Here is a 25,227-nt window from a genome sequence, read left to right as displayed (position 1 = left end):
GCCACAAAAATTATGTTCTTCCCCAAATAAAACTATTGAAATGTGCATAGGGTCAACATTTGAAAACTAAGAAATACTCCAAAATTAAAGAAAAAAAAAAAAGAAGAGTGAAGCAGGGTTTGGTTGTGAAACAATATCCCAAAGTTTCAAGAGATTGAGATGCCAGCAAATGCAGTAAATATTTTCTTAAGCAGTCACAGGAAATTGGTCAGAGTTGAATCAGCTTGTCGACAACGGGATCTTTTTTAGTAGCAGCAAAATAAACTGAATACAAGTTTGCATGTCATATTTTCCAGACTTTTTTTATTTTTTATATAAAAACAAAGAAAAAATGAAAGTTGTGTTTTATTATTCATTCTCTTCACAATTATGCATGGGCTTGTGTTCTATCAAATGCAATCCCAATAAATTACACTGAAGTTTATGGCTCTAATCTGAGAGAAAATGAAGTTCAAAGCGTATGAATACTTCTGTGGAACACAGTTTCTTTGCCAGTTTTAAATCATTAAAGTTATCTGGCCTTTTTGTTTATTTCCAAGCTTCTCTGTTCTTACTGTTCTACATCCATGTTCTCCCTTTCCTTTTGAAATAAAGTTAATTAATGAACAGTGGAGGAATATCAGACTCGGCTCCAATGAAAAGGACAGATCTTTGGCTCTGACACGTTCTGGGAAAGCTTCGTTCAGATCTGTTTCATATTTGCCCCAGTTCCAGTGTGGAGAAGGAGGCTTCACATTTCCTTCGTACCAACTAATTCACACACCTTGTTCAGTTTCTTTTGCGTATTTCGCTGGCTAAACAAGAATATATATCTTAAATTCTTTTGGTCTACTATGTGGTGCCTTTTTACAGCCAGAGCTGCTGCTATTCTGCTTTACATCCCTGAAAAATGTTTGGGTCAGCAGCATTATTAAGCTCATTTTTGGAGTGTTGTACTGCAAGTGTCTTTAGGGCAAAAGAGTGGCTTTTAAAGCTGAAGTTGTGTCTCTGTGCAGCTAGAGTTGCAGAGAGTTCAAAGACTTCTTTAATTCTCAGACTCAGCTACACTGTTTGTGCGACAGCAATGCCCTCCAACTCCCTCGCACAACGGCAAGGCGCCAAAGCTGAGGTGCATTTCGAAGGTGCCATCTTTGGGATTGCTTTTGTTTGTATTTGCTCGCAAATATGGAAAACAACCACGTTAACAGGGGCAGATACATTTTTAAGCACATTGCATCTTGAATATATTTGATGAGAATCCTCTTGAGGCTGCTATTCTAAAAATACCAATTCTTCCATTGTGTGTCGGTGTGGTCTGTGAAGAAACAGACGGGAGGGACAGAGTAAGGCGAGGTAAAAGAAAAAAAAAAAAGGATTGACGGAAACAATGCATTGAAGGATTATTTTAGGGGGGAAAAAATGTTTCTCATGGCTGGCTGTTCCCATAATCCCACGCAGCGCACTCCATCACCTCGCAAGCTGCAGGTGCGAGTAGCTCATTCAGATCCTATTTACATGCGTCTTCAAATGCAACAGTGTAACAGACAGCAGGCGCGTCGCCACAGCCGAGTGGCAGCGGTCTGGTTGCCAGTCAGCTTCTCTGTCAGCCAGCCCCGTTGTGTTTGGCGAATGAGTTCGAGCTGCTGGGTTGGCAGAGGGATTCCTGGCAGCCCGGAATGACGGTGCTGATCAAGAAACAAATCAAAGACATGACAGCCACTTGTCTTTTCTTGTGACAGATACAGCAGCTCTGGAAAAAAAGAAAAAATGGTCATACCTCTTGAATTTTTCATTTTTTTCACTTGCAGAGTGAAAAAACTCTGCAAGTGAAACATAGTGTTCATTGCAACAAATTACCTTCAGAAATAACATAATTATTAAACGGTGTCCATGTAATAATTGAGGATTTCACCAAGGTAGCATTTATGAAAGAGTGATACAAAGAGAAAATGTTTTGCTTGTGATTTGCCAGAAGTTTTGTATGGAGCATATTGAAAATGTGGAGGAAGGTGCTTTACTTAGATATGACCAAAAATGAACTTTTTGGTTAGCATTCTAAACACTGTAAAACTAGCAAAGCGTCTCCATAGCGTAACATGGTGTTGGCAATATCATGCTGTGGGATGTTTTTCTTCTTCAGCAAGGAGATAATGGAAAGATGGATGGAGCTCAAAAGAGAAATGGAGGCCAGCGGTTTTGCTTTCAGTTGGAGAGCAACAGTAAACACAAAACCGGAGCGACAGTGGAATGTTTTAAATCAAAGCTTATTAATGTTTTAGAATGTCCCAGTTAAAGTCTAGACATGAATCTTACTGAAAATCTGTGAGAAGACTTGAAAATTAATGTTCACTGACTCCGTAAAATCTGTTTGAAGCTGGATATATTTTTAGATGTGTGAAGCTGCTAGAGAAATCCCGAAAGATTTGCAGCTGTAAGTACAACAAAGGATTGTATTGACTCAGGAAGACCAAATACAAATGCACCACACTCCACATACTTTTATTAGTGAAAGAAAAAAATCCTTCTGTCTCACGACTATGCCCTAGTTTGTCGGTCTTTCATATATATATATATATATATTACCAAAAGAACACGTTAAGCTTTAAAAAGAAAAGGGGGAAAAAAACCCCTAAATGTCCAGGGGTGTGAATTCTTCTTCAAGGGTCTGTTAAATAAGAAGTACAGCAACGAACACACACAGAGAGAGTGAGACCACACACAGGCTCATAGTGTGTTCACCAGCAACCAGGTTGACTCGTTCGCTTTCGCACAAAACATCTTATGGCACTCAGTCAACGGAGTAAGTTTTATCTACCGGCAGGCAGGCAGGTCATTTATATGGTAAACTCCCTGATGCCACCTGAGCTGCTTAAGATGGGCAGACTATATTTTAGGATAAAGGCAGCTGCTATGAATCGAACGCGCTTGTGTGTGATTGTGAATGAGTATGTGTCTGCCTCCCTCCCTTCCCTTTTTATCTGTGATATAGAGACCATGAGAAGTAAAGGATTCCTGGAGGATTATCTGATTGTTTGTGGAGATTGAGAGACCTCATTCCCAGCAAAGGGATTATTTGTGTATATATATATATATATATATAAGTGTGTGTGTATTTGGAAGCGGCAGATAGAGGAATCTCTGTCAGCCCATGACATTGAGGAAACCCTCGGTCAAATCCATGCTTTAATTCAATTTGGCTTTCATTAATGGCATTATTTTTTTTTCCCTGCCAGTGTGACTTGATGAGTCTTAGGCTGCAAGGGAAAACAAATATCTCCTCACAGGCGCCCTTGTGAAATATGTGAAAGATGTCTGTTTATGAAGCTACATTGTGTCCTCAGAATGAGCCACTTTGTGCTCTGGATGAGGAGGGAAACAGTGAGCTTTCCCAACTCGACCTTTGACAAGCGAGTGATGAAAAATGTGACCAATGACTGTGGAGTCTGTCTTCGTTTTTATTAGCCTTGATTCCAAGCAATGCTTGAGCTGAGAAATATGTCTGTGTGACTAAGCCTCATCCTCTCACACCGGTTCACAGCGACCCTGTGGTGCACCAGGGGAGGATGAGGAGAAATATGTTGAATGGTTCAGGCTTTTGCCCCATGGGTCACACGCGAACGGTTTTCTTTATTTGTCGGGGGCCGTCGCATCATATGACCCGAAACCAACAGACTAATTCTCCTCAACAGTCTTATTACTCTGTGATCGCCAATCTGCTCGGCAATCACTGTGGGAGCCCTGAGGCTTAGGTCGCAATTGCTCTACACGGAACCAAGCCAAGAACATACAACAATTTAAAGAAATGGGGAAGTATATTTAAAGAGAGAAACCATATCATTTTTACAAGCCTTAATAAAACTCCAGGCAAAGAACATTTTGTCCCTCCCTACTTCCTTTTCACTTTACTATACAGTTTCTTAGCAATCAGCTATTTTTGAAGCGTTATGGAAGTAAATGATGATAAAAATACTAAAATATGGTACAAAATTTAAGTCAGTAGCACATCATTTTAAACTTATTCATTTGATGCAAATCAGCAGGATCAAGGTGTGCAGAAGATGACTTGCTGAATATTAAAGGGAGGATCAGAATAGGGAAGAAATGAGATTTGAGTGAATTTAAATGTGAATTTGGCATGATGGTTGATGCCAGATGAGTTGGAGTGAAGCTGCTATTCTCCTGAGATTTTCACACACAATCATCTCTCAGGTTTACAGAAAATGGGCTACAAAAAGTGTCAACATCCAGTGTGCAGCATTTTGTCTGGAGAAAAATGCTTTGTTGGCATCAGAGCAGCATGAGCAGTCTGCTTTGAGATGATACCAAGGTAGCTAAAATCAGCATGTCAGAAACCTTGATGCAGATGGGCCACAGCAGCAGAAGACCACATGGGCATGCCACTCTTGTGAGCTAGGAACAGCAAACTTGAGCTTTTTGATTAGGAAAAGTTGCATTTTAGCCTCATCTGACCAGAACTTAATTCATAGTTTAAGTTGATTTAGCATAATCCAAATATTTATGTTTGTAACAGTAGCAAAAAACAAAACAAAAAAAACATTTCCTTGGCATGCCTCCCAAACAACCAGGAGACATCTCAATCGAATCTAGTGGTTGTTATGGAAACTTGGTGACCAGTTTTCCCCATGAGGCTTTGCGTGATTTTTGGGCGCGACTTCCGTCGTAAACCGAAACCGCCATTTGTTTACGTGTTAGCAACTCGTTAACTAGCGTTCGTCAGAGCTTTTAGGATATAAAATATGTGGGAACATCACCTATCACAGCTTAAATGCGGCAATATTGTTTTACCGCAACATACAGCTATGCGGGGAGGGATGGTGACTTGCAGAAATGGCCGCAAATAACCCGTACTAGCATATTTAGCTACTTCATTAGTCAAGTTGCTTCGGATACGGATGCCGGTTTTCTTCTGTTGGCTTTTTATTCATACAGTGAAACGAGCACGCATAAAGCATTTTGGGTTCTCTCTTCAAGTTTAGAATTTTTAGCCAAATTCTTTTTGTTCCCTTAGCTGTGTTTCGGGAGCCCGTTCAAAACGCATTTGCTAATGAAGCCACAAATTGAACTTGGTCTGATTATTAGAGTACGGCCACGAACAGCACCAGTTACCCGAGCTCCACAAGGGCATCTTCCAGTGGCAAGTTGCTCTCTATAACAGGTTAATGTGTGATTCGGTTTGGTTCTAGCCTCCAGTGGGGGGAGATCCGTATTGCGGTCTGAAGTGCAGGAGCTGCGGTCATTTGTTCGCTGATTTGCAGCATCACTCAGCAACGGAGAACCTCGAGGTTCTGGTTCTAATGGACTAAATAAACCCAGATATTTTATTTGGTTTATATTTTCTGGCCCAAACATAATGATAAAACTTACTTACTGCAGCCCCTTCATGAATTTTATTATTTTTTAAATTCAAATAAAAAATCTCACATCACACTAAGCTAATATTATGTAGTTCTGCTGTTTTACACTGTCGGCACAAACCTGCAGCTCAGAACTTCTCTGTTTTTCTCTTCTTTACTGTCAGCTCTTCAGAGAAACAAGCTGCTAGCTGTGCTGTTAATTCACGGTTATTCCGTTACAAAACTTAACGCTGTGTTCCTGTCGCTCCCCGTGATTAAACACGTAACTGCGATCTTCTGCACTGAGCAGCTCTCTGATAGCAGACGACGTGGCCGTAAACAAGTTTTACTAAATATTGTACAATAACTAAAAAGAGAGATGTAACTTCTATGACGAATATAGATTAGCCAAAACCCCTACAAATTACAATGAAATACTGCTACTTCCAGTGGGCGCCGGAAATAAGACCTATAATTGTTTCCCCAGTAAGCCTCCCAGCAATAAAGGTGGATAGTTGAGTTATTTTCCCTTACCAGCCTTACCATCCTGTTCACTGTGAGTTGTCAAGATAAACTTGAAACCTTTCTGGTCTTGTTTGCCACAGTTCCAGATGCTAACATTTGAATTACTGCTTCAAGACTCCTGGAGTAAGAAGATATATGTTTCACTTGAACATCTGATCTTTTTTCCCCCGAAAAAAGATAATGTTATGTCATATGAAGACAGACTGAACAACTTAAAACAATAGAGATAAATTTTCTAAAATGTTACATTTGTTTTACCAGATATGTTGGAGGAGTTGCTCTAAGTTTCATTTACCACCAAAGTTGGAACTCTGAGCTGGAACAGACGTCATTCCCGAGTCAATAGCATTCCAATGTAGTCGGAGAAGTCTGGGTTCCAATATTGTGACACCCTGCTAGCTGTTGTTCTGTAGTGCCTCTTGGTGTAGTTTCCTCAGTTTACACTGAGCTTTGATTTTGGACACACTCCTACAAGTATGACTTGTAAAATAAACATGTTTTCACCACAACTTACTATTATTGATGCAAGGAGCTGCCATATTGGATTGCAAAGTTGGCATTTGGGAGTTTTCCACTGCATTTTCTCCAACTTAAATAAATAACTTATTTAATCTTAAACATCTGCAAAATGTGGACTGTTTCTGGAATGGTGTCGTAAAAGTTGAAGCAATGGCAAAAAAATTTTTAAGACGAAATAAAGAGCACATTTCATTTATATGTATAATGTGTGTGTGTATGTATGCATGTATTAAAATATGTTGAAGGAAAAGAAAAACATTTAATTCAGAAATATGATGCTGAAACGTTTTTGTCATAGATATTTTTTCCTCACCAACTTCACCAATTAAAAAAAAAAAAAAATGTTGCAAGTTTTTGTGTGTCTCTTTGAGGCCACGTATTAGGATCGTCATTAGTTCAGTGGCTGCACCAGTTGGTTACTCTGACATGTCAGCAGAAATGCTCAGTATTAACTCAAACAGCCAGGTGTGACTTTTTATCCAAGACTCCTGCACTTCAAGGCTGCGCTCAGATAATGAGCAGCAGGAACAAAGAGACATGAAAACTTGAATAGGAAAGGAGGATGTGGAAAAGAGTGACGGAGGAAATAAAAGCACGGTGGAAAAACATCAAGGAGGTGTATCAGAAGAACAGCTCATGAAAAACCAAAGCAGCAGCGAGCCGGAGTTTGGAATTGGGGAGGGGAAGAGAGGCTGCGAGGAGAAGTCGAGAGAGAGAGAGAGGTGTGAGGATGAGCGAGTGGGAGTCAGGACTTGGTGTATGTGTGAAGAAGGAAGTTAAGTGTGATGCAGTGTGACTGACGCCCGTGTCTGGAAGCAGCGAGGAGCTGAACTCTGCTGATGACTTTCTTCTGTCCTGCAGAGACAGAGACCCACTCAGCTCATTAAAACCTATAACAAGTATCAAATGCTCAGCCCCACGTGTGCGTGCGTGCGTGTGTGTGAGTGTATGTGTTGATGTGTCTGGTTGCAGGGCTTTTGTGTGCCACAGGGAGACTTTATTTAGAACAGATGTATGTGTGTGTGAGGTTTAATGCTCCAATTCTAAGAGTATTTGTCTGCGTACGTGATCCCCATAAAAATCATATGATCGATGTTTCCTCTGTCCACAAACAGTGATGTATTCCTTCCACCTTTTTATGATATATATCCATGCTGCTGGGATATGTGTGATGAATTTGGCACTGCACAGATCCATCAGTCTTAGACAGCTGCATTGCCTGACACACTTTTCAAGGCGAGCGATGCATGTCAACGTTTTTTCCCTGAAAGGCTGTCAATCTGACATAGTTCAAGTCATATTTGTGCAGGATTTTTCACAGGGCGTCAATCTTATTGGCACCGAGCCTTGAGATAATGCCATCAAGGACAGCGGAGTGTTGCTGTGTGTCAAAAGCAAGCCAGGTTGGAATTTTGCAGCCTCACAAGTACATCGCCGCTGTGTGCGCTTTAAGCTTCACGCCATATTTTCTCACCTTGCCTCCTGCTTCTACTTGCCAGTCACATTTGTGAACCTGACGCTGGTTTCTGGGAAAATTCTCAGACCTCTTTTCGAGAAGGATTGGTAAATCAATGATAAACTTCTAGAGATGTACTGATCGAGCTTTTACTGGCTCACACCATTTTTTGGTTTTCTTAGACATCTGACGTCACAATTCCAATTAACTGGTTCAAGACAAAGATGCATAAAAGTAAAGATGCAAACTTTTGTTGGTGTTCCCCAGTCAGCAAGTTTTGTACAGTTTTGAGCTTCTGAAACTGAGCTGCTGAGTTCTAATTCCTGTTTACGGACTGTGACATAAGAATACCCTATAGGTAGCCCCTTAAGGGTATTCAGAGAAGGTTGTAAATAGACTAACAAATAAAAAAAGTTAAGTAATTTTATGTATATTAAAAAAAACATTAAAGAAATTGAGCCATGATGTCTATGTGGTGTAAACTGAACCCGAGTCTGCATTCTGTTGTAGCATAGCATATTACTATTCTGTGACAATAATTTTTCTTTTTCTTTATCTAATAAATGATTCCTTACTGGGACTAAAAAGTTTTGGTTTATTTGGGAAATATTCAGTCTTTTTTTTTTTTTTTTTTTAAAAGAGAGAAATTGATTATGGAGTTAACATTTAATATTTTCTCTGGTATCATACATTAGCATGTTAGCAGCATTAGGCCCTCTAGAATATTAGCCCTCTAGGATAGCTAGAGGGCTAATATTAGCTTTCTGAAACTGTAGTCTCTGTGAACATAAATATGTAAACTCATATTTTCAAAAGGCTGCCAACATTTCCTAAATCTTGCATTTCCCTTATGACGGGATGGAAGCTTAAAAGCAACAAATGAACAACTTTGCTGAACCCTAGCTCTCTCTCTCTCTCACAGCCCGATCTGACTGCAAACCTGTCTCGACATGTCATAGAAAATGGCTTTCTTATATACTTCTCGGTAAATCTCTGCTTCTCCTCACTCGATTTTGTGTTAAACCCCTCACTGTTATTGAAAATATCTACGTTTGAATCTGCTCCTCTCAGTAACCGTGCCCTCGTACCAAAGAAAGTCATTGACCTGATGGCGAAAACTTCCGGTGCGTTATCTGATGGAAAAAGATTGGATATTTGAGTTTCCAACCAGCTGGTCACCAGTCAAGGCAAATAACGTTAGAATAACCCCTGTTTCTCTCCATAAAAGCACAAATATGCCACAGGTTCTTTGATATGTCAAAATGAACAAAGTACAAGATTACCATCTATGCATGAAAGCAAACTTCCCAGGTCTATATCAGATTTTTCTTAAATTAAAAAACGGAGTACATCAAAGTACAGATGGTTGGCCAATGCATTTAAAGACTGAAAGCAATGGGAGTTCTTAGTGCTTTTACTAAAAAAAATCCCATTTGTCAGCATTTGGCTTGCCAAGCCTGGCATCACTATAAGCTAGTAGCTTTTGTCCGCATTCCCAAACCAGCATGGAAGCTCCTGGCTGCTGGAATGTTGATTATTTTATAGATACTGTTTTGGCCCACTCACTTTCGTAAAACCTCTGCAAGTCATTAGGAGGCTATTTGAATAAACGTAAACCTCCAGCAAGCACAGGGATAAGCCTTGAGGGGTGCTGTAAGTAGTAAATCTGCCTGCATCACCTAGCAGGCTTAGTGGAAACTCTGCTTCCACATGTGTACGGACTAAACGGAGTAAAAAAAAAAAAAAGGTTCATACACACACAGCAGAGATAATGTCCTCCACTTGCATTAGGAATATTCAACATTTATACAGTAGAAGGGGAATTAATAATTCCCTTTGAAGTTGGCTCCTGAAACATCTCATAAAGTCTGGTTCAAAAAGCGAGGTGTGTGACTGATGTGGTCATAGCGGTTGCTGGGGGCCCGAAATAGACGATCAGGGATCAACAGCTGAACAGCCGCTTAGATTCTCTTTGGGTCCATCTGACAATGTCGCCTTGGATATATTCTCACTCTGTAAAACCCCACAGCCTCCCCCAACGTTTTAAAGCTTCAAAACCACATCGCCACCTCCAGCGTGGTTAAACACACACAAGAGTTTGTACAGTGTGCTAATACCGTCTTCCCCTGGCCTCCACAGCTGGCTCTATAAAACCAGCTTTCCTGCCCTGAGCCATTCCCATGCTCCCATTGTGGAGCAGGGATTGCGGGATTGCAGCCTCCCACTTTTTTCTTTTTTTCTTTTTTAAATCCCACAGTGGCAGACAGTATAAATGAAGTTGCTTCCCAGCCTTAAGCGCAGCGCATAACACCCTAATAACTTTCTGGATGTCTCGGCTGAATTAGCTCGGGCTGCGTCTCGTCGGTGGGTGAGTGCCAGCCGAGCAGAGCTAATGACAGCTAATGACTGTTTACAGTGACAGGATCGTTGTTATCCCCCCAGCCCACCACTACCACCTTCCATATCCCACCCCCAGCTCTACAACTCCACAACTCCACCCGCATCCCCAGCTGTTATTATTATTATTACCACTCCACTGCTTTTGATAAGTCTCCACAGACACCCGTTTAAGTGCTGGCTTGATGAAAAGCTCTCTCAGTTTCAAGCGTTTATGCCAAAATGATGTTTTTCTTCTTCTTCTTCTTCTTCTCACTTTGTTTAAGTGAGATGGGAGGCAGAAAAGTGTGTACTCACGTGCAAGTATCCTAACACTCTTGCCAGCTTCTCGTGTGCGTGTGTGTCTGAGTGAACACGCCAGATGATGGAGAACAAATTGAAAATGAGATGGCTTGCAGAATCCACCGCCCAGCTGCCCGCCGCCACCTCCGCTCAATCTATGCGTGGATGTGTGTCCATGCGGTTGGTGTGTGTCTGGTTAATTTATTCAGGTTATTTTCCTCATCTCCAGACCCATGCAAATGAGACTGAGTAGAGGAGGGTGACAAATGTCGAGATGGAAACAGACAGCCCCATTTCTGTGTTTTAGCCGCAACACCTTCTTCCCTTGTTGCTGTTGGCTTGTTTTTTTACTTGGTTTCTGTTGTTTACTTCCTCGCAAACACCTGGCACCCCATGTTTTGAAAAATCCCACTTTTGATTTGAGAACATTGATTTGGATCCATCTCAGGAGGTAGCTAAAAACCAAAAATAATTCCTAATTTGTAATTCTACTTTTTGAGATGATTGGACTGTCTAGGAACTTTTCATTGGTAATCCATGACTTCATGTTTTAGAATCTAAATATTACGTGTTATCCGTGACTCTCTTTAAAATTGAAGATGCAAAAGGAAATGCCATTCAAGTTAAGCAGACATCCACTGATTTGAAATAACTTCTTGCATTAACTTGACCACTCCAGCATATGAAATAATCTTCAATTGAGTCACTTCATTTTGTCACTTCTGACCAGATGTAAGCAGATTATTCCGATTTTGTTTTTATTAGCCATCCTGCATTGGCAGAGCAGAAGGTTGGTGTTTGTTTTCCTCTTACTATCTATCATGTGCTTCCATGCTACTCTTTCAAAGCACAGAAGGAGATTTTATAATTCCACCACGTATCTAAATGTTAAATGAGGAAACTGTGAGCCCACCTCTTAAAAAAAATTAAAGCTGAAGCAGAACTGGACTCTGCAACAAAATGGCCCAAAACTTTCCAGATAATCCACTAATAACTGAAAAACTGTAAAATGTAAACGTTAAAGCCTAGTTTTTATATAAAATTCTGATGGATAAAGGCTGAAAGTGTGGAAAGGGGACAAACCTTCCTCAAGCTGATGGAAAAGCTACAAAAAAATAAACATCTCACTTAAGGTGTCTAGGCTAGCCAGCAGATAGCAGGATTTCCCAACTTCCTTCATCTGAAAACACAAATTTGCTAAAGTTTTCTGTTTAAGGAGTTCAGTAAGGTACTATTTTGTTTCCAGAGCTAAAAAAAAAAAAGACTACACATGTGAACATTTCTTCAGTGTTACTTATAGTCTTGTGTTTACAAATGGTTTTTGCTAATTAACTTTGCTGCTGTGTTTTAAATGCCCATCAGTGTTGGATTGTGTTGTTGGAAGAACTTCCGGTATTAGGACTGGAATAAAAGCTCTGGGTGTGTGCAGTTTAAGTCTTTACAAGCAGAGAATGCTGGAGCGTCATAGCCAGGAGCCTGGTGTAGATTCATTATTTTAAATAAATTTGGTAAATTTGAAGACTTTTGCGATTATTTTTTTCTCCTTTCCTTAAATGGCAACTGGTTGTCAAAAAAGCCTTTTCCGTCCTACCAGCACAGAAGTCAACATGTTGCATTTACTGGACATTAGGGGGACTTTAACTGAGCTTTTTGCCAGCAAGCCACCCCAGTTGCATTTGGAATAAAACAAATCGAGAATTAGAGGAAAAGCTCTTAATGGCCACTGTTGTGTACAGTGGCAGATTTGTGAGGCCGTGCTCCTGCTTGGCATCGTCAACTTTTTGAAACACCGGCTTTCAGGCAGAAATGAACACAGAAATTATTCATTGCATACACAACCAACATATGGAATCCAGTAGAAAGTCTGTGCAGCAAGTGTGCCAGCGCAGATTTGAATAAAAATAAACATTTCTAAAAATTAGAACTCTTCCACACTGAATGCAATTTAAAATAACGGACAAATATTAATCTTAACGCCTATGTGAGATTACGCTTCTGCGGCAAAAGAGGAATTAATTTGAAGGCTTTCAACACATCTTTACAAGGGGTGCCAACAAATTTCCGAGCATCTGACGTGCTCCGTTTAAAGCTTGTTACTATACAAAAATCCTTAATCATCACAATGCTCTGACCTCAGGAGGGACCCTCTCACCGTTGTTGGCGAATTTGCTGCCACGGTTTGTTTCCATACGATAAGCTTCCCCCTAACCATTTCCACTAAGCTGAACAGGTTTTCCTCCCATTATGTCTGGTAATAAGGGACCAGGTCTGCACTCACAATTGCTTGCTGATACCACACACATAAACAAACAAGCAGGGTGATAGCATTGTCTCCCGGCCTTTCTGTAGGATGGTGTCTGTTCGTGTCGGCGTGAACGTATTAAACCCCGCTCTGCATTAATATGGATGGGAGAATGTTCAGATGAATCTCTGAAAGCCTGTGTTTTCTAAAAGCCAGACTGCCGGTGACAGTGAGGACACAGGCTCATAGCTCTGGTGTAATTGGTTTCAGATTTAGCGTGAAGATGCCATGTGTTGTTGTTCAGTGGGAATTATCATAATGAAACGTGTTCTCTCTTTGTTTCTTTCTGCCTTTTGGCCCTTTTTTTTTTCTTCTTCCCTTCTCCTACTCTCTGTTCCAGCTTTTTTGCCTCATCTTTTGTAAGTGTCCCCATAATTGTTTTGACCATGCATATTTCCCATTAACCCTACTTGTCTAACCATGTTGTTCCCCACCTTCCAACCCCCAAACTCTCCTCCCTCGACCCATTCTCCCTACAGAGGTGTCGGTGTCGTCTGTGCTCTGCCTGTCATCGGTCAGAGAGCTGCCGGTTCAGGTCAGGGAACTGTACGCTCAGGGCTTTGTCCTGGTGGCAGTCCACCCCTTCGTCCATCCCTGCGGCCCTCGCCATGCTGACATCCAGCGCCAGCTCCACCGGGCCGTGTTGGTCCGAGAGACGCAAAGGTGAGAAGATCAAACGCACCCCTGTTTTGTTTGGGATCCCCCCCCCAAGCATCATTACCACCTTCGCTTAAGAAAGTGGTTTGAACTGTAAATATCACCACTGTGGGCTGATTAAGATAAATGAGATGATTAGCTTGCAGCCAGATTTAGCTAACAATTAGAGGGTGCCTGCTGGTGCGACTTCATTGTTTTGACACGAGAGCCAACAGAGACTCATTATCACAAGCCTCCTCACCTTCTTTTGTTAATGTAAAATTAATCGTGGGTGATTCAGCCTCTAAAAGCGGCTGAGTTTAGCTCCCTATTCCAATTCTTTCACTTTTCTTGTGTCGTACACAACTGATAGCTACATTATGTAGCACATGTGTCAAACTAAAGGCCCGGGGGCCAAATCCGGCCCGCCGTAACTTTTAATGTGGTCCTCTAAAACCTAGAATACAACCTTTAAGATAGCAGTTGTATGCGTAAGTATTATATCAATCAAATTAAAGCAGTGTTCATTTGCATACTACCAAATGACCTCAGTGTGAAAAGATGTTTAATATTATTTGGCTTTAAGAAGCAGGAGTGTGCAGAAAAAATTGCGGGGCAGGAGTTCAAGTATTAAAAAAATATGGCATCTTGTGTGGCACTTAAAATGGCAGGGGCTCTCCATCTAGTATCTATCTGTGCACAACTCTGTTTTGAAGTACTCATTGAGTGCGTCATATTTTGACACTTTGACAGGTTTTATCACATCATTCCTCCGTAACCGGCCCTTTGAGTACATTCACAATCTTGATTATTTCATCTACAGTTTTTGTATATCAGTAGTTTGATTTTTGGGATGTATTCAACTAAAGTTTTTTTTTTTTCTAAGAATGAATCTCGCCTAGATTTTTTTTAAAAGTGCATGAAGGCAGAAAGATCTGCACAGGAAGTTTGGGTCTGCAGGTGTCAGGAACAGCTCTTGTGGTGGCGAGATGGAGGAAGGGTTCTGATTATAATGAATTCAATAATGTAAAGACTGAGAAAAATAGACGAGGAATCGGAGGTGGAACACAAACTCTCTTGGAATTTTATAGAAAAACTCAAGGGCACGAGGTTGATCGCTTGCTGCGAAACAGGTGAGTCTGATTGACTGACTGCAACTGTGGGGGAAAGAAGGAGCTAGAGATAACAGAGGGGATTGGCTGGGAAATGATACTAGACGAATATAGAAGGAAACCCAGGGATACAGCTGATTTTACCAAAAAAAAAAGTCTACAGTCAAAATGTCCGATTGACTGTACAATTCATGAATTGTTCAGGGAGGCTTCTACTAATGAAGGAGATGCAGGAATTTTTCAATGGTATTGGCTGTATTGTACATGTGACAACACACTCCTTTATTTTCCATAGGTCTGAACTGATTAATAGAAGCTATTTCTTCCAAAGAAAAAAATCATTTCTTGGCTAAAATGGAAGGATGCTACAATCAGATGAAACTAAACTTGAAATTTTAGACCACAATTCTGACAGTTGCAAAACTAGAACTGCACAGTATCTGATAGAACACCATAACCAGAATAAAGCATGGTGGTGGTAGTATCATGTTCTTGGGAAAATAACCCCAGAACATGATGGGAGGCGCTGAAGTAAAGACTGAATGTTAAGCCTGAATCTAAAGCTGCTTTAAATTTGATTGGATCACAATAGTGAGGCTGAATGAATGGATAAATGCTGATTCAGATTTCTTGTAAAATCTGAAGAAAGTAGGAGAAGAAGTCTGGATTACTGCAATGCATGCAAGTCTTGCTGGGAATCAGCCAGTTTGTTTTGGCAGATTCAGTACAGTACTGAATCAACCTACAGTAGCACTTCAGCATTTCAACCTGCTACAAACGGACGAGAAACACACAACTAGGATTGTGTGTTCCCTAGTTGGCATGCTAGCCTTTCTGGGATTCCATTTTAAAATTCATATTGAAGTCCTTTTTACATGTTTTTTATGTCTCTTAAAGGTTGTGCCCAGAAATTTAGCAGGTATGCATCCCTTCTTGTTCTCGCAGATCAGTGGATCAGATGCTCTTGATCATTCTAAAACACAATTCAAGTCGGGATGACAGAGTTGTTGCTGCTACAGGTACAAATCTTTGGAGCACGTTAGCTCTCCAGATCCGTCAGACTCATTTTATTGATGTCTTTGAATCTAATTTGGGAACTTATTTTGACTTCTTGCTTTAGGTATCTCTATTATGCTACTGGGCTTTATTACGATGGAATTTTACATCATTTTAATGTCTTAACTTTATTTGTGATGATTTCAAAACTATGACGTCTAGATTACTTGCATTGATTTCCTCACATGCAAACTCTTCTAATTGTCCGTATAATGCTGTAACAAATCTTTTATGTTTGATATTCCTTAAACGTGCTGATCTTTTCTCCTCTGCATTTACTAAGACCCCCTCCAAAAACAAGTAGGTAAAGAAGGTGGATGGATGAGTGGATTTCCTAAAACAATTTCCTGGTGTTTTCAAAACTTACTTAAAGAACTTATGAACATCATTCCAAGCATGACAGATGACGTTGTAATAAAATCTGTAAAAAAAGAAGGCATCCCTGGTGATCAAAAATGGGGTTTTATACTTCGATTTTATGTTGTTTGTGCAATTTTCCTTTTACAATCAAAGGATTTAATGCGCTTGATTAACAGCTTTGGACATTACTGTAAATTATGTTAATTTAAGTTGTATGCACACTCAAACACTCGGCACACAGATAGGTGCCAGGCTGCTCCTCTGATGCCCCTCCTGCCAAGCTGTCCTGCTGCTTCCTGGCACCTGTCACCGTGGAGACGGCTGATTGCATCACCAGAGCTCGCCAGAGGGGAACGGCGCACTGAAAGAGAGTCCATCTCTCCATCCTTTCATCTGTTTCCTTTTAGCGACCATCCCATACACAAACACACACACACACGCCTTTTTTTCCCCCCCTCTTTTGTCCTGATCGCCCCTCTTTGTCCCCTTTACGCTGCCTTTTATCTCCCCGTCATCACCATCCCTTTCATCAAAACCATAAAAATGAAAGAGGAAAAAAAATAAAAAGATAGTTCTACTGTTTCAAATCTAGCTGAGAATGTCACTCACGCCTCAGAGCACAAGATATTACTACGGCCTTCCCACTGACCTCAATCCAAATCTGAAGAGGCGTATCTGAATGCGCCTTTCATGATGGTGCCTTGCAGTGGGAGCAAAAGGAAATTTGGTTCTTTTTTTCTGTCTAATAAGGTTTTTGTCCCCGTGGTAAATGGGTGCTCCCCTTAAATGGAAAATTCCCCTTCCATCAGATTCGACATTACATTTCGGCTGTGATCATTCTGGGTCAACAAGTGCTCGTGAACATTAGCACGCCTCCCAGAATCTCTAGAGCCAAACCCCCCCCCCCATTATGAGTGTAATGTTACTGGTGAGGTGCAGTAACTACTAAAGGAAGAGAGGAAAATGATGCTAAGGCACTTTTTTTGGTCTGGTGCATCTTGACATTTTCAGGTAAATAAGACAGTATTTGACCTGAGCTGAATGACATATGACCATCTTCTTTTCATGTCTCGCCTCCCAGTCCAGAGAAAAGCCAGCTGAGGTGGGCGAGAAACCGTCTGGAGACGGAGGTCTGCGTGGCCAGTCAACAGGCTGCTGACCCGGAAGCCATCCAGAACTATGTTAAGAAGGTCAGTCCAAAGATGATTCATTTGATTTTACGTTGTTTTCCTGTATTATGATAGTGATAAAAACATTTCTGAAACTTCAGACTATTACTATTATGTATATGGTTATTCCACCAAATAACCATGTATATGGTTAGACAAATAACAACTCTTCCTGAGTTAAAACAAGTGGTTTTCTTTGCATTAGATGAGGTCTGAAAGCACAGCATCTTTTTTTTTTTTTTTGCTATTTTGACCATTTCTCCTTTTCTGCAAATAAATACTAAACTTTTGCTTGGAATTTTGGAGACATGTTGCCAGTAGTTCATAGAATAAAAGAACAATGTTCATTTTACTCAAACATATACATACTTATGAATATGTTTCAGGGAAGCTAATCATTTTAAGTGGTCTCTTAAGTTTTTCCGGAGCTGTGTGTGCCACTGCTATCCAGTCTGTAAGTGCTATTGAAATGTAACTTATTAATGGAATTTGAATGACTTGCTAACCTCTGGATGCCGAATGCCTGGAGTGGCTCGAGTTGATGACAGCCTGACCTCATGTCTAATTAATTCATCTGATAATTATTTGAAAATTTAGGTCAAGTAAAATTCATAACGCATCGAACTTTCATCACCACGTGGTCACAAGATTCTTGAGTATATGAGAGAATATAGAAAAGTAAATGGTTCCCCATTAAGAAATTCTCACATACTGATGTTGTTTTTATATCTGGGGGGGGAAAAAAAAGCAAAAATCTGCCCTTTTATGCATTAAATAAAACATATAAACTTAAATCACACTGAGCAAGAACAGAATAGCATATCCTGGGACTGTCTTCAGTGTGTTGAAGGTGGTAAATAATAAATGGTTGGACTAAAAAGGTCCAACCAGATAAACACCATGGTAGGTAAAGCTTCATGATTGGAGCAAATAAGGCTCTGACAAACCCTTGAGTCATTTCTTTAAATTAACTTCTTTTTTTTTTTCTAAGTGATGACGTTCAAGGTTTTTGAGACATTTTTTTCCAATCCTTTTACCAGGACATTTTTAGTTTTGCTTTTGGTACATGCAAGCCACTCAACACTGGCCTCTGATTCGTTTAAGCATAAAAAAGCCTCTTCTCAAGCACATGTACTTTTTTTGTCATCACACAATTGATACAAAGAAGAGATTTTAAATTCCACTTTTAAATTGCAATTGAACTTTCCTTGAACTAACTAAAAAAAAAAAGTTTTTCTTTTACTGCTTCCATTTAACAAAAAGGGACAAAAACCATAAGGGAGTTTTTCTTTCAACACCAAGTTGATTATCAAGGAGGTATTTGTGGGGTTTGCAATATGATTTTATTTTTAGTGGGGGTCAGGGATTATATCGGCAACGAGGACTGGAGGAAAACCTTTCCTCACACTCCCAAAAATCCTCAGAGATTGGTAGGTGACGACAAGAACCCACCCTGAGGTTATTTTGGTCAAAGTTGGTGAGGTTAGCTACTAATGAGCTTCACAAGGAGTTTCATAACTTATTCCTCACCTAATATATTTTATTTAAGATATCACCTATCAGTACATGAAAATTTCTCAAAAAAGAACTGAATATTTAATGGGCTCTTGTATTTTTTATTTTTTTTTTTGATAAAACTTTAGTGTAAAAAAACATTGAATGACTTGGCATTATTTTTATTGGTGGCATATCTAAAAAACTTGCTTGATGTGGATTTCTTTATGAAGGAAATAAGCAAATTTGTAACACATGCAGTGTTACAAATTTGCCATAAAAAGTTTCAATAACTTTCTATGAAAAGTTGTAGAAAGTGTTATTCTCTGTCACACCATTACAACCTTCCTTTGTCTGTTTCTGTAACTCATGATGACTTGACCAGCTTGGGCTGAGAGTTTGTTGATCTTTAAATAGTCTGAGTGCCCCCTTGTGGTTTAAATAAATATTATACAGTTAAATAAAAAAAAAAAGAAAAAAGAAACAAGTAAAGGTTGGTTTTCTTGCCTTGGCGACTCCTCCAGGCATTCAACGTGTGGATGTGAATGCATCTTTATGAGCACAGACCGAGCTCTGCATAGGATAGCATGAGGTTATTATTGTCACAAACTTGTGACATCAACATTTGCATTCCTGTATGTGGCATACAGAGTGTCTGAGTCGTGGCGCTTTTGCCAGTGTTTTTGTGTCCAGTATGGTCTGTCTAAGTTGGAGATCTAATTATGTATGATAAAGTATCAGATGTATAAAAAGTTATTGCTGAACATTTAGTTGTGAGGTAGGCTATTATGAAGGGATATTAAGAAATAAACGAGTGAAAAATCTACCAAAGCATGAAGAAATACTTTTTAAGACACCATAAATAAACTCAAGTCAGAGTCTTTGGTGGAAACATGTACAGAAAGTAGATGTAGCTCAGCATTTTTGCACTGTCCCGTATCTGCTGTTAAACTTCCTCTGCGTCTCCACTCATGAATTCGCCAGCAGTCCTACATTGGGAAATGAAAATGTGCTCTATTGAATAGATTTGCATCTGAACACCCAGCCAGCACAAAGGAAAACCTGATTGGATGGAAATGCACATCACTGAGCATAATGTGATAGGCTCCGGCAGCGTGACATGAATAACCAATCAGATCGCAAGCTGCCAGTGAGAGTTTGTGATAAGAACCAAAGCAGACAGAGAAGAGGGTACATGGTTTGTGTTTGTGTGTGTGTTTTGAAATCCTACACTTCTGTTTTCCAGTACTAAGCCAGCCCTGCCCACTCTTAGCATCCCGCTGGACGTAATGATCAGATAAACTAGAGCTGAGCTCTGTAAATTGTGTCTGTGGGTGCTGGAGAAACCAGTTCAGAGTTGCAACCTGCGTGCATGGATGAGTGAAATGTCAAAAAGAGTGGGTGATAGGGGAAGATGTGCCTCATTATTGTTCCGCGGTAGTTCTGGAAATCTGATTTTCTCTCCCCTGTTGAGTCCGCCTGAAACCGTCAGCCCAAATATCAACTGACAATTAACCGCTCGAGCTCGGTTGGAGGGGGGGCAGCAAACACACGTGCCACATGAATGTGTACAGATAATGAGGTCCTTTTGTCATTTGAATATTTGATCTTCCCAGTTGATTAGGTGGGCTGTTATTATGAAAAATACCCACCTTGCCTCTGTCGGCCTTTGTTTGTGTGTAAATTAGGCTTTGTTTGTAGGAATAAAAGGAGCCGACGCAGCAAATTCATTTGTGCCGCTGTGAAAAAAAACCCTTTCAAACACATAAAACCCCCCAAAAAACAATGAAGATTCACTATAAGCACGTGAACAGCCAAACATCCAAAGAAAAGCAGAGCAATCAATGAACAGCTTCTCTTGTTTCATTATAATGGACTTGACTATCCCAGTGTAACCAGTTCTGACAGTTCAATTATTATTACAGGAAATAAGACGGCTTCATATTTAAACTGCTCTTTTTCTAATTATTTTTTAATTCAGTGGCTGATTTTTTCCTTATTGACCATGGTAGAGCTTCAGTCAGAAAGTATGCTTGACAAATAAAAAAAAAAAAAAAAAAAAGAAAGTATGCTTGACATCAGTTGAATTTAAACCGTTGCATTCTGGGTACAGAGCATTTGATGTACCTCATCACGGCACGGCCGGAAAACGTGAGGAGAGGAAACTGAACTCTTGCGTTAACAGTCTTCACCCACTTCAAAATAAGAGCGTGAATCTAAACGTCTATTTGAAGAATTCTTAACAGTCTTAACTTCAACACGGACGCTCCAAAACTCAACTGGAAGTTTTGAATTAATCCGGAACCAATTATTTAGTGGAGGCTAAGTGTGCTAAATATTTTTCATGTGCTAAATTGAAGACTTGCTTGGCTGTTGGCGTGTTAGCGGATGTGTATCAGCACAATGGCAGACCGTATCCAACAGCTTTAGATACTTCCCAGATGCATTCAATGGCTACTTCTGATCAATAACACTTTTCAGGTCAGGCCCATTGAAAAGATGTTCTTTGGTATTTGAGAATATTGTGCATGTAAAGCCAATTACAGTTGTTTTATATTGTGGTAAATTAATCTGAATAAAACAACTGACTAAATAAAAGCTCTATAAAAAGTGTATATTGTTTTTTTGTTGAATCTGTGATTTTATTTTATTTTTTAAGAACTCATCTGTTCACCATTAAATTTGGCTGATTCTGGAGTCTTAGCAGATTTGTCATTTATGAACCATCACAAATAAAGGAAGAGTCAGCCATTGCTGCCTTACACAATAGATAACTGAGTCGTTTGAGGGAAAAATGGAATTGGATATCTGATAAATTACCATAAATATTGTTTTTTGTAGACCAGGATAAGCAAATGTCCCAATATGAAATCCTGAGGAACTCCTTTTATCAAAGGGAAAGACCCATAACATCTCCATATACTGGATAATCTATTAATTATGTGTGTGTGTGCTTTACAGATCCAGGATGTGGCAGAGCAAGGGATGATGTTTGTGGGCTTTCTACAACAGCCGGGCGGAGGGCCGTATTTTTTGGGACCCTGGGACCCAGAGGAGCTGTCGTCCTTGCATTCAAGCCCGTCGCCAATACATCGGCAGCCTTTCAGCACCAATACGAGCCCAACGGAGCCGAACCTGAACGGTGAAGATGCTGATCTCTGCTGCTGTGAATCACAAGAGTCGGATTATGGGGCTGTAGAGAGTGTCAAACAGGATCAAAACTCCTCAGCGTCCAGAAAACCAAACTTCAGCCTCCTGAAGCACCCAGTAAACTCTCCTCATAACCTAGAGGAGCTTTGTGATCAAATAATAACCTCACAGATTGGTGCCAAGGACTTCAATAAACCTCATAATCACATCAAACCTGAAGCTCACAACATGGCAGAAGTCCAGGGCAAACGGTCAAATATGAGCCTACCAGAAACGACAGTCACAACGAGGCTGCCAGAGTGTAGATCACAAGAGACTAAACAGCACTTCACTGCATCCACAGAGAAACAAAGGAGAGTTTCCAGCCCAGACAGCTGGCTCAGCTCTCCAGATCTGGATTGTAACCATGACAGAAGATCTAACTCGACGCAGACAGATGGGCAAAGACGCGTGACAACACAGAACAACAATCACATCAGGCTGACGAATTCTGGGAATGACACAGGTTCAAGCTCACCGCCGGCACAGGCTAGTAAGTAAGCAGAAGGTTGTTATTTTGTTCCCTACTTCGAAAAGCCCGTCATCAGGGCTCACTCTCCACTTCGCTTTTGCTGATTGTTTGTCTGTGCGTCTGCAGGGATGCAGCTGTTTGCACTGTACAACCACACAGAAGAGCCCGACACGTCCCTGAGGTTCTACTCTCTCAGGGTGCCTCTTCATGTTCAAAAGGAGGCGGAGGCGATCACCGACGTTGATGCAAACTGGCTCGACCACATGACTCAGCACTTTAGCAGCGGGGCGCAGCTCATTGATGGGTTTTTCCACCTCGCAGACGACCATGGTTTGTCCGCTGTAGTAAATATGTTTTGGAAACACTTTATGTCCGTTGTTAAATCGGAGGTCAAGCAAAGTCGGCCACAGAAACCAGGGCTTGGATTATAGTAGGACAATTTTGCATCTCCTTAGCACAACCGAGTAAAATGCTTTGCTGAAGTGTTTATACCCCTCGAAATGTTCTTTTTGCCATTTAACAACAAATCTATTAGGATTGACCGACCAACACAACTGGAAACAACTGGAAATGGAAAGACAGTGAAATCTGAAATATGTTGCGTACGCTTGTATTCAGAAAGTGTAGAAGTTCAGTCAACACTTTGTAGAACCCCCTTTCACTGTAAATACAGCCGCAAGATTATTTTTGGTTCGTCTCTGCCTGCTTTGCACCCCTAGAAACAGACTTCCTTTAGCCATTCCTGTTTGATAAAATAACTACGCAATGCTTAATCAGATTATTTGGCGCAAGTCGACTTTTATGTCTTGCTACAAATTCCCAGTTAGACATTCTATCAAAGACATCTGGTTGTATGTTTAAGGTTTTTGTTCTGGTTCAAGGTGAAGCTCAGGGAGCTCCAGTCTAAAGTCTTTTGCAGTCTAACATGTTTTTTTTTAAGCTGCTATCGCTATTTGTTCATGTAGAATATGCATTTATGTTGATCTGCATTATTAGTTGTCTGTGAGAAAGACACAAAATGTTTCTCCACGTTTGTTGTCATCCCAACATGACTGGTGGCAAATTTTGCTTTTTTATGGAGTACATGACCAATAGTTGGTGTGTCAACAGGTTTTCCTCTTTGATGTTGTTTGATTTCTATCCACATATTGTTTCTTTGTACTAATTATGTAAGTTGAAGACGGTTGATTGCGCCGAATTTTGTTTTGGTCCATCTGAGTAAATGGGGCTAATTATAAAAACACACTAGATTTTTCATTTCTTTAACATTAAATCCCCTTTTTCACGTGTACAGATATGCTCCTTTCACATAAAATCCTGGTGAGATGCATTAAAATTTGTGATTTTAATGTGACATCTTGAAAACGTTCAAGAGGTAGGAATACTTCAGCAAGACACTGTGACTTCTGTGAATGCTGGAACCCAGTTCCAGATCAAAATGCTTCTTGTTGAGAGAATTGAGATATTGCTCTACAGTCGTTGGCAGAATAAATCTTATTTCCGACCAGAGTTTATTGATTAAAATAGAAATCCCATACCATCTAAGTCTAACCCGAGAATTTGAAAGTTTGACGAGATGAGAGAATCTTCTTAAATTCTTAAGATCCCTGCTGCGTGATGGATGACATGCATGGGGGGTCATCGCCTCAAAGTCCACAACTTGTCTCACAAGTCGCTGCTCGGCTGCACATGAGTGAAGCAGGCTCAATCTAAAATGGACGTGGATGAAGAGCGAGAGAATGGAGAGGAGGTTTTGAATCACTTACATGTGCCTGTGTTCGTCTGTGACCCTGCTTGTTTCCAGACAGTGGCGTTTCATCTGTGGATAGCGTTTTCATCTTCCAGAGCTCCGCGGAGGAGACCACAGACACCTCCTATGACGCCATCGTGGTTGAGCAGTGGACTGTTATAGATGTGAGTTTTCAATGTTGGAAAAAAGCATCCCGAAGAGTTCGCTTTATTTTAAAGTCTCCCCCCTTTCAATGCGCATTGGATAGTTTTGGTCAGAACTTTAAAATCATCTTTTTAAAACGACAAAAATTGGGTGTACAGCTTTGAGTCTGATCTGACATTTCTCAATCTGAATCTGGTAAGAAATATACATAGTTGCTCAACTGTATAGTGTTTGGATAGATGTACCTTACCCACTTTTTGCCGCCACTGCCAGCCCTCTGGCTTAGCTCTTTGTGGATACTTCATTAGGGCTGCACTGAGAAATAGGACCTGATTTTCTTAATGTTGGGAGATTGGCAATCAGACAACACATGCATGATAAACCGATACTGTCTTCAAATCTAATCTATCTCTGCAATAGATTGCAAACCAGTCACTGCGCCCCTTTGCCCAGTCATGAGAAAGAGCTGACTGACAGACCCGGCCACCATGTTACGTCTGCGGTTAACAATTGTCACCCCACTGTTTCCAGCTTAGTGACTTTATTTAGCAACTTTTCAGACCAAAAAAAAAATATCGGCCAAAATCTAAATCAGCAGGGTTGGGCTTTTTAAAGATTAGCGCTCAGCCAGAAAACTGCAATCGGTGCATAATTATATTTAATTGCTCTTATCTAAAATTGTGAAATCCAACGTTGTAGATAGGGTTGATGTCAGATCCACCACAGAAGCTTCATAGACTGCTTTTTTTTTTCTTTCCAAAAACTAGTTTTGAAATGCTTTTGGGATCACTGTCCTATTGAAACACCCAGTTGTGTCCACTTTTAAACTCAGCACTTTAGCAGTCCACTCTGTTTGCTGTGTCGAAATTCTGAACAAGTTCCAATTTACGATCCCATCCACTACTATTGGCAACAAAAGCATGATGCTGCCGCCACCGTTCTTGACAGTTGGTGTAGTGTTCTCCAAACTGAAAGCCTCACTTTGACTCCTTCACAAATGTCTTGGACAAATAGTTCCTCTGACGATAAAA

General features: G+C 40.4%; 1 protein-coding gene across 1 annotated transcript in view; it reads left to right on the top strand.

Moving 5' to 3' along the window:
• Positions 1–25,227, top strand: part of rftn1a (raftlin, lipid raft linker 1a) — a 39,312-nt gene that overhangs the window by 10,204 nt on the left and 3,881 nt on the right. The window contains exons 3-7 of the mRNA XM_044137847.1: positions 13,294–13,477; positions 17,060–17,168; positions 21,603–22,323; positions 22,429–22,632; positions 24,107–24,216. Of these exons, the coding sequence (XP_043993782.1) occupies positions 13,294–13,477; positions 17,060–17,168; positions 21,603–22,323; positions 22,429–22,632; positions 24,107–24,216 (1,328 nt within the window). The remainder of the gene's footprint in view (positions 1–13,293; positions 13,478–17,059; positions 17,169–21,602; positions 22,324–22,428; positions 22,633–24,106; positions 24,217–25,227) is intronic.

Source organism: Gambusia affinis, linkage group LG14 (genome assembly GCF_019740435.1).
Source record: "Gambusia affinis linkage group LG14, SWU_Gaff_1.0, whole genome shotgun sequence".
In the NCBI taxonomy this organism is placed as follows: domain Eukaryota; kingdom Metazoa; phylum Chordata; class Actinopteri; order Cyprinodontiformes; family Poeciliidae; genus Gambusia; species Gambusia affinis.
The sequence above is the reverse complement of the archived record's forward strand: the minus strand, read 5'-3'. Positions and strand labels throughout refer to the sequence as shown.